Source organism: Aptenodytes forsteri, unplaced genomic scaffold (genome assembly GCF_000699145.1).
Source record: "Aptenodytes forsteri isolate BGI_AS27 unplaced genomic scaffold, ASM69914v1 Scaffold486, whole genome shotgun sequence".
NCBI classification, from domain to species: Eukaryota; Metazoa; Chordata; class Aves; order Sphenisciformes; family Spheniscidae; genus Aptenodytes; species Aptenodytes forsteri.
In genome coordinates, this window is record NW_008795717.1 from 1,446,312 (window position 1) to 1,462,162 (window position 15,851).

The window sequence follows — 15,851 nt, forward strand, 5'->3', positions numbered from 1 at the left end:
TTAAGATCTCCTGCTCCTCTGCCACAAGGCATGGTTCTTCTGGTGACAAAGCGGGCAGAGAGCACTAGGCTTTTTTTCCGTCCAGCTTTGCTTTAGGCAAGTAGAGACAACACAATGGTAAATTTACCGTAGAGATACTGGCATTTTTATACTAGGATTCCTTTAAATGGGCTTCCAATTTCAAATATTTTTAAGGAAAATGCCAGCATAAACAAGACTGTAGAAGAGTTCCTGACTTATTTCCTTCTCTTTGCACCCTCCATGCAAGTCTTCCATTTTGTACACACACTTTGTTAGGTGAGGGACAGGTCAGGGAGAAACAATGATTTGGGAAGTTTCAGCAAAAACATACCTTTTGCAACAGTCCCTGGCTAATCACTCACTTTTTTGTTTCCAGGACCTTTGCCCAATCTCACTGAACTCATTCTGTTTGCTGCTTCTTTACATACTCACTCAGCTTATGAATGACTTCATTCACTGTCCACTGCATATGTCACCTGCATTCATCACTGAATAGAAAATTAATAATTTATGTCTTTCTGCTTATCATGGTAGCTTTGTGCTTTGTAGAAGCTTATCAGAGAGCTCTTGTGAAAGCAAAATCCGCTAAATCACATTACTGCTGACATTTTTCATAGGCAGAAGGGTAGCAGAGATTAGTAGGCAATTCACCGCTTGGGCCTCGATTACCTGTCAACACCACTTTTTTACATGGTGGCTGTACCCACAGTCCAACCGTGGTTTTGGGAGGGAGGCGTACAGCTCCCTGGCTCGGTGCTCAGTGTCTCTGCAAGTCAGATGCGGGCTTCATGCTGGGCACCTAGAAAGTCTGTAATTCTCTACTAGTAATTCTCTGAATTATACAGACAACCTGTGTAGTAAGTGGCACGTAGAAGTTTATGGACCCCTTTTCAAGACAGCTGTCATCTGACTGAAGGATGGCAGCTTCATCTCCAACCGTGAAGCAAGTTTTCTACAGACGAGATTTAAGCATGCACAACCTTGATTACATCTACAGATCAGGTGAATGCTGTTTAATGAAAGGCATGGCCCCAGTGGAATACAGTCACGTACAAATCTAGCATACAGGCACTCGGGGGGTGAAACTGTACAGGCAATTCTAGAAGCTCACAAAAGGCTTCCAGTATATTTAACTCCTCTTCTGCCCGTACACTTTATAATCTGGTGCATTATGTAAGTTTTCCATATTGGTTGTTCTCAGTGGCACTGAATATCACAGTACATCAAGTCTAAGTGGCAATTCAGTGACTCACAGAAAAATATGTCCTTCATGGTTTGCTGGCAAAATACACTCTGGTCTTGCAGCACTACAAATTCTTAGAGAGTTCAGTGAAACTGTTTATGATCCTGTATTACAGTACTCTGAAGTTTATCTAGTCCTTCTTGAACATTTACTGTTGCTCCACATCCACCTGAGTATACGAATTCTTGCTTTTGGTTTCAGTTCAGAGCCAGTACAGTGTTTCTGTGTTAGGCTATTACAATTTTTAATTTCAGGTTAGAAATACAGAAAGGTAGGCATTTCTGTTTTTTCAGAAACGCTTCTGTTTAGCATGTGTCTTCTGTACAAAAAAGAAAATTAAAAAACCCCACAAAATAAAAAGCTGTGCTTCATCTTCATCACAGGCAACATTTGAAAGGTAACCATCACAAAGACATCTGTGCTTGCACGAGTAGGAGTAAGCCAGATTAAGAGAAGTAGGGAAGAGCAAGTAAAACATGAATGATTTCCATTGGCATAGTGGAATAGAATTTAAGCAAGTCTCTTGGCATTTACTGCTAATTAAATTAGCGTTTAATGCTAATTCATCAAGCAAGAATCAGTAGTATCTCTTAACTGTTTCTACAGAGCAAGCAGAAACATCATAAAAATACTGTAACTAGGAAAAGGACTCCATAAAAGTAAGCCCAGTTCTCAAAATATGGGAAGAGAAGGAATCAAGTCACATCCCTGTGTTTAAATCTTATTTAACTCTGCGAAGTAGATGCAGTGATAGGAGTGGGGTTAAGCCTTCAGTACCCGCATCTCAGTATTTTGCGCACTGTTAAAAATTAAGAACCAAAACAAATATTTAAATTCCTGAGAACATTCCCCACCAGATTATAAATATTTTTATGAGGTTAGATCAAGAGCTTAAACTAATTGGTAAGGGTTCCTTTGAGGTCTTTACATTAGTTACTTCAATGAAAAACAACCTCCAGGGTAGAGCATACCTTTATGCACAACCTAAATAAAAAACCACCTCACTGAGTGCTCAGTAATGGGGGGAGGCAGGAAGAACAGATGCAGGAATTTCAGACATTTGTTAATTGCTCCTTATTCTATCCCAACAAAAAAATATTTTCCTACCCCAAAATGTTTGTTTAAGGTCACTATTTTAAATAAACCAGACTGAGTGGCATAGGGAAAACTCAAGTCCAAAGGTCGTTCTTTTTACACAGTGCACTGACCCCTACTCTCATTATGGGCCATAAACGTTTACGAGAGTTCGTCATCGGCTTGCTGAGACATCACATTTTATCTAGTTTCCTAGAGCCATGTATCAATAGCCTCCAAGGAACTTTCTATAAGACTGAATCTAGCACCTTCTCCTTCACCCCACATCCCAAAAGGTTTCGTGTGTTGTTTGTTAAGTAGCTAGCTTTTTAATAGATGTAAGAAAACAACAGGACTGTGAAAGGTGTTTTCTTATGTAAGGATTAAAATCAGAGCAAACTCATTGTAAGAGGAGGAAATGCTAGAGAGCTGAAGGAATAGAGTTGATGTTAATTTACTACAAATTCATCTTAGTTGGGTATATTTCCTGAAATAAGCACTTACCTGTAATAAATCAGTAGTAAACACTTTCTTTACATTTCCCTTTTCTTCTTATACTCCTCTACCACTGGTTTTAAAGCTATCAGTTGTTTCTGCATTCATAAATATCACCATCACTAGCTATTTAACCAAAAAGAAGATGAAATTCTCAAATCTAATCTTTGCTAAGAGAAATGCATTTGACATGCTAAAATAAAAATCCTGCTTTCCGTAAGGAGGGTTTTAACACATTAGATTCCTTTTCTCACCCAAACTAATCCTTACCAGCTGCACGTGGCTAAGTTCACCTCAGCTAGCTAATGTGCAATAGTATCTTGCATGTGGTTTAAGTTGCATTTTCAGCTTGAACAGACAACCACCACACGCTAGGAAAAAAAAAAAAAACCACCCCACCAAAACAAAGCAATTTCTCACAGTATCATTAAGATACATGCAACTGGTGTTTGCCCAGACTATGCACTGAGGAGCTGGGGAACACTCCCTTCCTGGTACTGTCCATTCCTACAGGAGCCACAGGGAAGTCTGAGGATGGCGACACTGTGACCACCTCCCTCACAGGGTCCAGCAGAGGAAAAAGAAGATCAAAGCCACGTCTCACGCAACTAATCTATAGAGGGACAGTAGAAGGAAGGGAAGTTTTGTGACACTCTCCTTTGCTTGACCTTATTAAGGATTTCCACCCCCCCAACTCCTCCCTGCCATGAGGTCTAATTCTTAGTTATTAGATAGCTGTCTCTCTTTCCACCATGGAAATCAAGTTGCAAATAGTCTGTATTGCTGCATGCAGCTGTAATATGCTTCCGGTTATCAAAAAAAAATCTCAGGACAGATGAGCAGAGTTGGGTATTCAAACAATAAAAGGATTTCTTAAGAGGCATGAACTGCTTCTAGACTGGTCTATTTTTTAAATAACAGTTTTAAATTTAAGGGAGTATTAACCACATATTTCAGCGATCTTTCATTAAGCATTTACTGTGCCTAGACACCATACATTTACTTGGTGGCTCATATGGAAGAAGAGTTATTTAATCTAATATTGTAGTCCACAACCCACACATGTAATTCTTACCAAGAGAGCAAAGAAAATGGAAGCACCAAACATAGCTAAAGCAAAACCCTACTTAGTTTTCTGTAAGTACCGCTCACACGAGCACCAAATGACCTGCCCAAGCGCAGAAATTATTAATTTTCTCTGTATTCACTTTCAAAATAGTTTGGGAAAAGTTCTCTCAGTAACACAACCACCTCCCTATCACTTTCATCTGAAGTCACTACAAACCTCGGTGAAACCTTCTTGCTAAGAGAAAGCATCTCTCTGGAGTTCTTTCCATTTTCCTCAGCATTATTCAGTCTCTGACTGTAGTTTTAACATTTCAGAGACTACAGATACACTTCAATACATCACTGATCGAGTCACTGCAATGGATTTCCTACTTGTATTTGTCATCCCCTCTTCTTTCAGCCCTGGATCTACTTCATGCCCCTCCTTGTTCCTTCTTGTGAACACTGTGTCTACTGTTCCATGACAGAAAAAACAACACAAGCACACGTTAAAACCAACAAATCCTGTATTATAGGGACTTGAATTTCTATGGATGCTTTGACCTGGGATCTGGGAAAGAAAAAGAAAAAAAAAGGAGAGAGAAAGAAAAAAGGTGGGGATGAGGGAGAAGACCTAATAGAGTACTACCGCTTAAGGAGCTGAAGTTTAAAAAGTCATACAAAATAATCTCCGTAACTCTGGGAGATGGTTTCTCTTGTTCTTATTGTAGTATTACAAATTCAGCAAGGAAGAGGTTTTCCTCCTAGCACATACAATACTTAGAAGACCAGGGAAGCACATTTCTTTTACTATTTTTGACCCTAAAATAGCAGACATACACATCTAAAAAACCCTGTATTGATCAATTTCCATTTACACAGCACTAATGGTGTAATATATCCCCTGTAAGATGCAATTTTGAAGCATTATATGTATTATGAGCGTCACTATCTGCATAAAGAACTACAGAAAAAGCTATGCTATAACTGAAGTTTATACCAGCACTGTTGCAAAATTGTGTTCGTGTCAGCTGTAACGACAGCATTTCCTTTCTTCTCCTTATTCAAGTGTTTTGGTTTTTCTCTTGGTATGTCATACCTGAAAGCAGATACACAGAGCTGAAATTCTTCTCCAGTTTGCCCAGGAGCACAGTAAGAAAGCAGTCAGATGAGAGGGAGGTCACATCTTTAGAGCTTTGGTCATACACCACCACTTCCTGCTTGCAATCAATTTCAATCTGAAACACAAGTAATTCAGAGTAAGATAGGAAGGAGGAAGATGATAAAAAGCACCACATTATCACCTGCATCAGGGTTCCCACATATTTGCTATGCAGCAGTTCAGATACATAGATTTCTGTAGCTGTATGCAAAGCAGTTTTTATTTTATACTTAATATGCCTGATCAGATCTAATTCCTTTGAGAGTTTGTAAATTGATTATTTGCTCCAAGTTGAAGTATATTCCCTAAGTTTCTACTATTAGGTAATTATATGTCACTTGTAAAATGCTCTACCTTCAGCTAGGTTGGTTGGTTTGTTTAAAAACTAAGCTGTTTTAAAAGAAGGCCCTACCTCAGTTTCTGCTTCTGGGTTTTTTGTGTATAAACAGTAAAGAGACTTTGAACCGCCTAAAACCATATACATTTTAGCCATCTGTAGAACTTTATGTATAAAATATGCTTTAGATAGTAGCAGTAGTAATAATAATAGGCTTCCATTTTTAACATGTCAAAGTAAGAATGTAATAGATTACTTTAGTAACTGAAAAATCTGAAACAAATACCAATGGATTAAAAAACAAAACACACATAGATACACATTAAGTTTAAACAGCTTAGCTATTTTCTTTTCACTAGTAACACTACACCCCCCCCCCCCAAAAAAAAAAAAAAAACCAACAACCAAAAACCCATCAAACTACTCACACGAAAAGTCCTTTAAACAGCAAGTAGGAGCCAGGATTGACAGAGCTACAGTTTCCTTGCAAACAGTACGACCACTTGCTAAGCAATCCCCACCACCACAGACCCCAAAGAATCCTTCGAAGTTTAGAATGAGCATGTTTCCTGGCTTAATTACACACATTTAAGGGACTGTGCTTTGCAAGACATACAAGAACCCTGAGAGCATTCTTTCTGAGTAATTTCTAAATCCCTCCCCATCACTCTGTCACTTAGGGGAGAGCAGGCTACAAACAATCCCAAAGATCAACTCAGTAGTAACCAAGAGCCTCTTAAACCAGGTCAGAGCTCGGCAAAACTCAGTCCCCCAATTTTGCTTTTTTTTAAAAACAAAAATTTTTTAAATTTTAATTTTTAATTTTTTAAAACAAAATACCTAAGGGAAAATTATTACAAGTTGCTTTCCAGGCACCCTTTTAAACAAATACAAGGAATAACAGGAAAATGACTCCTACCTTGTGTTTTGCTGAATGCTGAATGAGCTCTGTAATCAAAACTTTGTCCTGCTGCAGCCTCCGCTTCATAAGCTTGGAGCAGTTGATGTTGATGGCATCCAAGATGTGGGACGTATTGTATTCCACAAAGGGGCGGCTATCAATCAGCAACAACTTTTCTGTACCACTCTCCAGCAAAGCCACCAACTTCTCGGCGACAATGAGTTGAGTCCTGATCATCTCATCGGCCATGACAACAATAAGGCCTCTTTCACCACCTCCCTCTCTAATTTGCTGCGATGATGTAATGGCTGTGTACTCAAAGGCTTAGCCACACCATTGTACTAGAAGTGTATGAGGTCATGCTGGTAGTGACTGGCAAAAGAAAAGTTAAACCCATTTTCAGAAAGAGCTCTTCAACTGAATGTCTCCTCCTGCTTCCAGTTGATGTGCCGTTACAAAGGGTTCATTCCACAAAGCAGCCCCTCACATCTGATTCATCAGGAGATGACTATGGAGTAGCCATTTCACAATTCAAACAAAAGATGCTTTCTGGCTGCTGCTGCATTACATCATTCTTTACCTTTGCTCCCACCCATCAGCTTTACACCGGACTAAGAGCCTGTAAGAAGGAGAAGATAAAAAAAAAAAAAACATAAACCAGATGAGGCCATGAAAGTTTGCAGAACAAAACATTCAACTTTGAGGCTAACTGCACACTGGTCTGTACCATATAATAAATACACTCCTGAGAAGTTCCCCTCTCTGCTGTATATGCCAAACACCTAGAGAGAGTATTTGCAACTACAGTCTCTGAATCTCTTCCAACGATCTTGCCTGGACAATTATCTTGTATTTCAGGCAACGTACCCTGTCTTAATTGCAGACTTTTGTTGCCACTAGCTCTGCCTCTTCACAAGACTTTGTTAGAATATAATTAAGAGATACTGCCCTAAATCATGGTATTCCTTTCAATAGCAAAACTAATTAGATGCGTTTCAGCACTTCACCACTTAGTAAGAAGTTGTAAAATTAGTTAAGATATATTTTTAAAGTTTAATGCCTTGGAAAGCATTTCACAAACCAGCACTGCAAGTCGGGGAACTGAAACTGTACAAAAGAAAGGACATCCACCTCTCTAAGAACATGGTTGAAAAGAAACCAGAAGAACAAGATGCTACATCAGGACACAAGCATTTTATTTGAATTAATCACCAGACATGAAACAGAGGCCTCGTGAATACACTACTGAAAGGTAAAGCAGTGAGCACTGTCTCTGGCCCTTCTGGAGCAGGTGGGACAGTTACATGAGGTACATTACACTTTTCACACATGATAAATAATATCTGAAGCAAACCATACTTTTGTAAAATTAGATCCTGACAGCATCTGAACCACATCAGCCAAAACGGCGGCAGCAGCAGAGCAGTAAAAACACCTGACATGTTTCACCACCTATTTGTATTACTGCCCACAGTTGTCCTCAGGCTTTTCAGAGTCTCCCAAAATATACTTTGATGGAACAAGTCCCTGTAGGAACACTCCTCAGAAAGGAGCCACCATGGAGCTTCATCCATAAGGAATTTAGCTGCACTTTAGTGCATATAGTGCTGCAGCTATAGATCCAACAGAAAACATGAGTCAACTTGCTTTGCTCCCACAGTTCAAAACTTGGTCTCTTAGTGCAATCGTGGATATTTACAGAGATAGCCGTCTACGTAAGGCTGCAAACAACAACTCCAGAGGAAACACAAGCCACATGTTCAGCTGCCTCGGTAATCAACTCCAGCAAGAGGAGACAGCTGAGGGTGGTGACTTCTTCAACCGAGGTGGCGGAGCTCACAGGTTAGAGCCATACATGAAAGGACAAGCCTGACAGAGTTCCTCACCTCGTTAGTATGGCAGAATGTTTGGAAATGAGCAATCTGGGCTCAAATCGGTGCAGGGTAAAGCTGGCTCAGCAAGAAACCACATTTCTCCAGTTTGCATGTCTCACACCATCACATTCCCTTTTCCTGTTTGGGGAAGCGATTTTAGGTCACAAAACTATGCAACACCTCTTGCACAGGGCAAAGTGTACCTTCAAGCGAGTCTTGTATCAGTTCTGGCCCATGCCACCGAGCCTGTGACCCAAGCAGCCTTTCTACCTCTGCTTTCTGCTGGCTGGGACAAAGCAAAGTAACACAACTGTCACAAAACTGAAGTGGCCAGATGAAAAAAAAAAAAAAATTCAATTGATTGACAGTTTTGAGACAGCGAAACATTTCTAAACAGAAGCAAGTTATAAGTTTTGCCAGATTCTTAATGCACATACAGCTACATATGGGGATGAAGATTTTATATATTCAAAAAAAATTTACATCCTCAGTTTAACCAGGTTCAGCTGCAAAACTTGCATTTTACTTATAAAATAATTTTACATGCTTCAGTTTGAAATGTTTGTTGTATATCTTAATTGCAAGAGAAGTCATGAATTCTACTAATTTATATAGTTTATTAAAAGTCCTGTTACAGCAACAGGTCAGTTGTGTTTAGCAATGGGAAATCCCAGGTCAGCAGATGTTTTGCTCGTTAGATATATTACACAAATCTAAATATACAAAATCTTAAATAAATAAAATTCTGAAAAAAGTACAAACTTCACTTTAACAACCCAAAAAAGAAAACTGAAAGAAACTTATTTTATGAGAGTTTCATGTAGCAATACAGTAAAAACACCAGGTTTCTCATGAACAGCCATTAGAAAATCACATTTTGTTAACCTATTTGCCCTGACTCTACTGCTATACAGCCAGTGCTTTTAAGCTTGCCCAGATAGATGGAAGCATATAGCAGTGAAACGCATATTGCTCTAAACTAGAAAAATTATTGGAAAAGTTACTATACCAAGCCTTAATTAAGCCTATTAAAAAAACCCACCCTATCTTTGCAACCTGGCTGGCAGGTGTGCTCCCCCTCAAAGAGCAGTCATTATATACTGGCCTCAGGCTCTCTGTAGACAGGCTGGAAGGTATCAAAAGATTATGCCATTACGCAAGGGGGGAAAATAGTGAAACTTGATAGTTGTGTCCATTTTTTTTTCAGAGAGAAAAGAGTATTCTGCAATTTTTTTATTTCTCTTAACATGTCCTGTCACGAATTTTGATTCTCTTATTCGTATCAAAGGCTGCCAGATACCAAACCCACTGAACTCAATGAAAACTTTTCCACTGGCTCTAATGGGAATTGGCTCTAGCTCTTTTGTGAGCTAGACAGTTTGTTCGTGAACGAGACAGTTTGTTTTGATGAGTAAATTGCTCACTTAAAGTCCAAGTAATAACAGGAAAATAAAGCAGCTGAGAAACTATAGAACTCTAAAACGGAGGCTGTTAAAAATGCATAATCTTTAATTTGCAACTTTCAGTTTGGGTATATTTCTTATCTTCTAAATGCTTACTGCTCGCTGTCTCAGCCTTCACTCTCATATGATAGAAGTTTGTTTCAGAAGAACCTTAAAAAGAACTCAAACCAGTCATATATGGTGACTGGGTAAAGAGCATGTAAAGAACATAAGGCAAGTGGGCTACCAGTCAAGAATCCTTTTAAATAACGCTATTACCTTAACTTATAGCTATGTGTTAAGTTTCTGAAAGCATTCTGCCCATGGCTTGAAAGTAATAAACTTAACAGTAATGTCACCTCAAGTTATTGTGACTGAAATCCCATTTTGACAGGAACAGCTCCACTGGGCAGGGGAGGAACATCGTTTTTATCAATTACAGGTTTTTATTTTGTTTTAATTCTCTCTGCTTCTGGTACTGTCAGACTTTGGGACTCTTCCTTGTGACCTATCTTAGCAAGAGAAACTGGCAGACTCCTGCTTTAGAGACTAGAGCTCTCCTCCCCTTCCTGGTGACTGCTCTTACCATTCAGCTACTATGAGGTGTTGAAATATCTGTTTCATTTCTAATCATAGTTTGTAAAAAGGCAAAATTCAATTTCTTGACTGTTCTCTTTCTGCTGTGCTACTTGTGACTTAGATCGCAATGGTCTGTATTGACACCTTAGTGTCTCATAAAATGATGCAATATAATGCTTTGCCCTAAATAGGCCATTATGTTGCTGATCTTCAAGGTAGGAAACCATCTAGTCACAGGATGTTCTACACTGAAATCAGGATTATGGAAAAGTGAGCTGTAATCGAGCTATGAGAATACTGCATGAAGTCACTCACATACACGCTGCATGGCTTCTTCTTCCTCCTTGTAGATGGACTGCAACACGTGTCACTGCTTGTTACTTCTTCTTTTAAAGAAGAAAATTAAACTTTTAACTCACTGTAAAACTAAAAAGACCTGTTCCACACCTGCCCGGTATCTTTACAGTTTCTCCATATTGTTTAAAGAACCAAAACAACAAAAACCCTACTACCTTCCATACAAACAACAGTGGATCTCTAATATGTACGTGTAATGCTGCCACAGAACTACAGGATCCCTCTTCGCCTCAGGGATTCCTGTCCCCATCCCAAATGGCTCAGATGGAGTGAAGCAGGCAACCACAGAACTGGAAACCTGGCACTTAAGTTGTATGTTTGATTCTTCAGTCAAAATAACTCACATTTTGTATGCACTCCTAATTTCTACTTCTACGACTTCAACTCAAAGCAATTCCCTTACATCATAGCAGGACACTTGTTGGAGTTCTCTCAGGCTTTGTCTCACATGATAGCAACTATTTTTAAAGAGGCAGATGCAGCAAGAATATATTTTAAAAACCTCTCAGAACAACACTCTAATTTTACCTCAGTTAAGGAACTGGCAGAGAGCTTCTAGAAGCCTTGCTACAATCTCTGAAAGACTTCTACCTTACGTAAGAAGGTAACCTTGAAGTTGAACCTTGGTGTCATAAATGCTCAGCAATTTTGTTCCTGACATCACTAATGCCTGCCTTGTCAGGTGACTACAGCAATGCTCCCACATACATTACTGCTGCATGGCAAAACGCCAACAAAATAACTTTACAGCATCTGAACATTAAAAGGTCCTGAAGGGCAGCTTTTGCATACTCGGCCTGAGACACATGATTTTTAAAACCATGTATTTTTCCACTTTCTAGAGGCAAACACATGCACGTATGAGGAAAACACTATCTTCCACTACAAATTCTCTTTCATGTTTCTCAGGATGGACACTAGCACAAAAAAGAAATCCAAAAGCTGAATCAAAACACAGAGGCAGGAGTTCCTAAACTGCAGGACACATGCCACTGCTGGCACATCAGCTGTTTTCAAAGGAGTATTTGGCTTCAGCGTTACTGAGCTGGGAGCTGCCAGTGGTTCAATAGCTGGTGCCAATACCATCAGCGCCAGCCCCTACCACCACAGCCACACATGATACTCAACAAACAAGCCTACACAAACTCCTGCATCAGAGAGGAACTCCTGATCTAGGATCACAGGGTGAATTCCCACTCCTGCGAGATGTTTTTTCCCCCCCAACATATATGACAGCCACAGCATTCCCTCACCAGCCTCAGAAAGATGGAAATAAAAGTCGTTCTGGACAGATGCTTGTAACCTATGCTACTAGAGACTGAGTGACAATCAAGGAGAGAGAGGGACGATCGTTGCTCAAGTTGCTACTCATCAGTGGCAAGAAACACAAAGCGTCTATGGAGCACAAGAGAAGTAAGATTTCTAGTGAAAGCGAGGAATGGCTATACTACTTCTGAATTCAGCAAGCAAGCCAATAAATTCCAGAGATCGACAACTGTGTAATAAACTGTAAAGTCGGGAGGGCGGGGGGGAATGTAAATGAGGTCACAAGAAGCCTACATCTTGCCTGCCATTGTGCAGACCACACAGGAGTGAGATTACAAATACTTGTGATTTAAAAGAAGAGATGTATTAACAAGGGCTCATGTTCCTCAGCTGAGGGGAATGAGGGTGTCTTTTGGCTTTTCAGATGACTCAGGCAAGTGTCATCACCTCATAAGCACATCACTTCCTCACATTCATTGGGGGGTGGAAGAACGCAGACTTTCCCCCACCCTCCCAAGCACACTCTACTTTGGTGCAAGAGTGGAGAACAGCAAGGAAGTCACTCAAATAGAAACACAAACTATTTTTTTTTTTTAAATGTCACTTACGTACCATGTTCATAAAAGAGAAGCAGTTTTTAAGAATTTCACCCTGCTTTCCTCTGCTTATCTGTATGATCAGAATGGCTGCTCCCTCCTCTCCTACTTTCAGCACATCTGTACTTTAGATCTATATACACAGTCAAAATGGAATAGTGTTAATTTTCTCTTCCTTGTAGAAACAGCAGCCACATGCATTTTAGATTACACACTGTAAGTTCATGAGAAAGGCAACTACAATCCATTGGAAAAAAATAGATGAAGGAGAATTTTCTGTTCAGTACTCTATTGTCCTTCATCCTACTTGATTAATTACTCAGTTTTGATTACTAGTTCTAAAGAAAAGTAACCCCACTTGTGATTGTGCTCACCAATCTGAAAACTGAGACGTGGAGAGATAAAGCCAGAAAGGAGATCAACTTCCCATGAATAAGCTGCATAAAACACCTCCAGTTTAGATTGTTAAGCTCGCTCTATTTCTACACCTACTGCTCAGTGACTTTTTTACCACCAGCACTCTAAGATAGCTGGGCTAAGCAAGATGAATGGACCTTCCATTTAGATAACAGTAAGATATTGCTTTTCATACAAATAGTGGTATTTGAAATAATATAATGTGTTCTACTACCAAAACAAACCCAAAAAACAGACCACCAAAACACTATATATTGCTGACCTACTCAACATAGCCCCCAAATATGTGCAATGTTCTTGCAAAGATCATCCATGCACCATCACCCACTCTAAGCAATAAGCCAGATTATTATCACTTGCATTTACCAAGAAGCCAACCTCTTTGACATTCACTGTAGAATAATAAACATTTATTACATGTTACAGCAGGGAAACCTGACTGATAGAATGTGAGCTCATAGGAAGTGTCAGCACATGCTGTAGATATGTTACATCACTCTATTCAACAGCTCAGAAACTTTATTTGGGGACTCCCTTCTCCACCCATAGAAGCAAGAAGCTCTTTCCATTTCAAAATTCTTTTTCACTGTAGGTTCACCGCATATAGTTTTGTGACACCCAGAATGAAAGCTTACCTAATCCACTCCAAACAAATACTATAATACATAACATTTTTAATTTCCTATTGCCTGGGACACTAGGCAACCAGTAAAAGTTTCATTGGATTTTTAAAAGATGATTCTCCCTGTATGACTTCCAAGTCAAAGCAACTGAAAATTCTGGAGTACTTTTATATTAATTCATTATTGTTTCACGTCAAAAGCAATTACTCACCTACATTTAAGTCAAAATCTAAATGGGCTGAACAGGATGACAGAGGGTAGTCCACATACAAAGGCCAGCAGAGGGAAATACCTAAACACAGGAACATAAATTAAAAAAATAAAAATCCTTATTACAAGTAAAAAAAAAAAACAAACCAGAAAAGGAATTTCACACTTTCAGTGTAGTGATTTGCTGTAAAATTCCCTAAACACATGAAAACCTAGGTGAGAAGAGATCTATAAATGCTAGCGTTCATTTAAATGGAAAGGGTATGAAATAGAAAGTTATGTTATACTGATTTTCTAAAAGAAAAGAAAAAACCCCACAGCAAATCTCTCCACTATCTTTAAAAAGAAAAAAGTTGGAGATTCTTAAAACAACAACAAACAAACAAAAAAACCCAACCAACAGTAGCCTTCCAAACAATTTGACACATGTCCCTGCTAGAAAACTAATCTGTAACTAGCATTCATGGGTGATGCATTTGCATGAATTCGAGCAAATTCACAAATTCTTGTTTAGTATCTATTAATATAGGCAATTGCCATAAGTCACTCTGATTACAGATGTATTTTGCATGGACAAAGACTAACGAGACAGAACATCTTGGGTAATTAATCCCACCTCCCCACACGCTAAAAAAGCCAACACTGGAAACTGGTTACACTGGCATCACCAATCATTACGTATAGTCATACCCGTACAACCTCTATACAAAGCACCTGCTGTTTCTACATGAACAAATTAAATTATAACCTTCACACGAGGAAGTAAAAATAAACACAGTGTCAGTTCCAAACCGTTTCCTGGGCAGCTAAAAACAAGATTCAAATCATTGCTATCAAGAGATGACAGCTCCACTTAATCACTGTAACATAAACCATGACAATAAATTATTGCCAAGCACTGCCTTGTTAGGAAATCCAGGAGTGGCTCCGAACCACAGAGCAAATGATACCATGAAGAGCCACCGCAGCAGAGGGCTGAGCCCATTATGAGTCGGTGAACAGATTCAAAACCCACGTCATCTTGCGAGGAAAGGAGCTACAAGAATCACCTTGCCGTCCTTAGGCAACTGCTCTAAATACCTTGCAAACGTCAACAGCAGAACATGGATCTAGAGCCCTCCGGACACATAAAGAGTTTGCTATCCAGACCATGCTCTGCTCACTGCGATGGACACCTTGACTGGGACCTGCATGTTTGTCCCTAGGAGGTCCCAGGCTGGAGATCCTCTCACTTGTCCATCTTTAGCACATCGGCATACGTACGTGAGAGCAGCAAGGCAGAGAGAGGTGGACGAGAAGATCTGTTGAAGACTGTGCCAGCTCCGTTTCTCCCCCTGCCTGCTCTGGCTGGCAGGTACCCTCTCAAGCCCTAGGAAGAGGCTCTGCAGATCTCCCTTGCTCCTTCCCCCAGTCCAGCAGCAGAAGCCCGACAGAAGGCAATGGAGAACGAAGAGAAAGCTCATCCTATTCATCGTATTTGTTGCTACCCCCTTTTCTAATCTCATCCCTGGAAATTAAAAACTAACCTAGTGCTTAACACCGATTAGGCTCTGCCTAGATACAAGACCCTATGATCAGAGACCACCTTGTGACAGTCCAAGGAAACAAAGTACTGGGACAAAAAGCATCTCCCTTTTTGTTCCTTTGTGCTTCATGTGCAGTTTCTGAAGTCTCTCTGAAAACTGGCAGGTAATCTTCACACTCACTAGTGCCTGCCATTCATGCCTCTCCAAAGTCCTTACAAATAAACTAGCTCAGGAAAATATATACTATTTTTCCCACTGTAATGAATAGAAGTAAATCAGGAGTTTAAAGCAGCACCCAAGAGCCCTCATTTCACCACTGGGCGCAATTAATCATGCTGAAGAGCAGATGAGAAACAAAGCACATACTCAATTTCAACATAGTTTACTGGAAGGAGGTGTCACATTTTTAGAACAGGATCCATTCATGATCGAAGACCGAGCTGCTGCAAGTTCAGCCATAAGCATTAAGTGCATTTGGAAATTCCCTGGCAATGCTGTTAAAGGAACAGACATTTCCTGTAATTTTCAGAAACATTTTATATCTCCCCTCCTTCTTTTTAGCCTTGGTGGTAAGAAAGGGGAGAGAGAGAGAGGATACCATATTACCATTAAGTGAAATATGAATGAGCCACCCAAGTTTAAAGTGGAAACTTCAGCTATTTGTGCTTAGGAGAAATTAAA

The 15,851-nt window shown here is 39.7% G+C and overlaps 1 protein-coding gene across 1 annotated transcript in view; it reads right to left on the reverse strand.

Moving 5' to 3' along the window:
- DUSP16 (dual specificity phosphatase 16) overlaps positions 1-15,851 on the reverse strand; it is a 54,902-nt gene that overhangs the window by 25,965 nt on the left and 13,086 nt on the right. Inside the window, exons 3-5 of the mRNA XM_009283544.2 lie at positions 13,646-13,726; positions 6,299-6,899; positions 4,980-5,118 (exon numbers count right to left, since the gene is read on the reverse strand). Coding sequence (XP_009281819.1) covers positions 4,980-5,118; positions 6,299-6,529 — 370 coding nt within the window. The 5' untranslated portion in view covers positions 6,530-6,899; positions 13,646-13,726. The remainder of the gene's footprint in view (positions 1-4,979; positions 5,119-6,298; positions 6,900-13,645; positions 13,727-15,851) is intronic.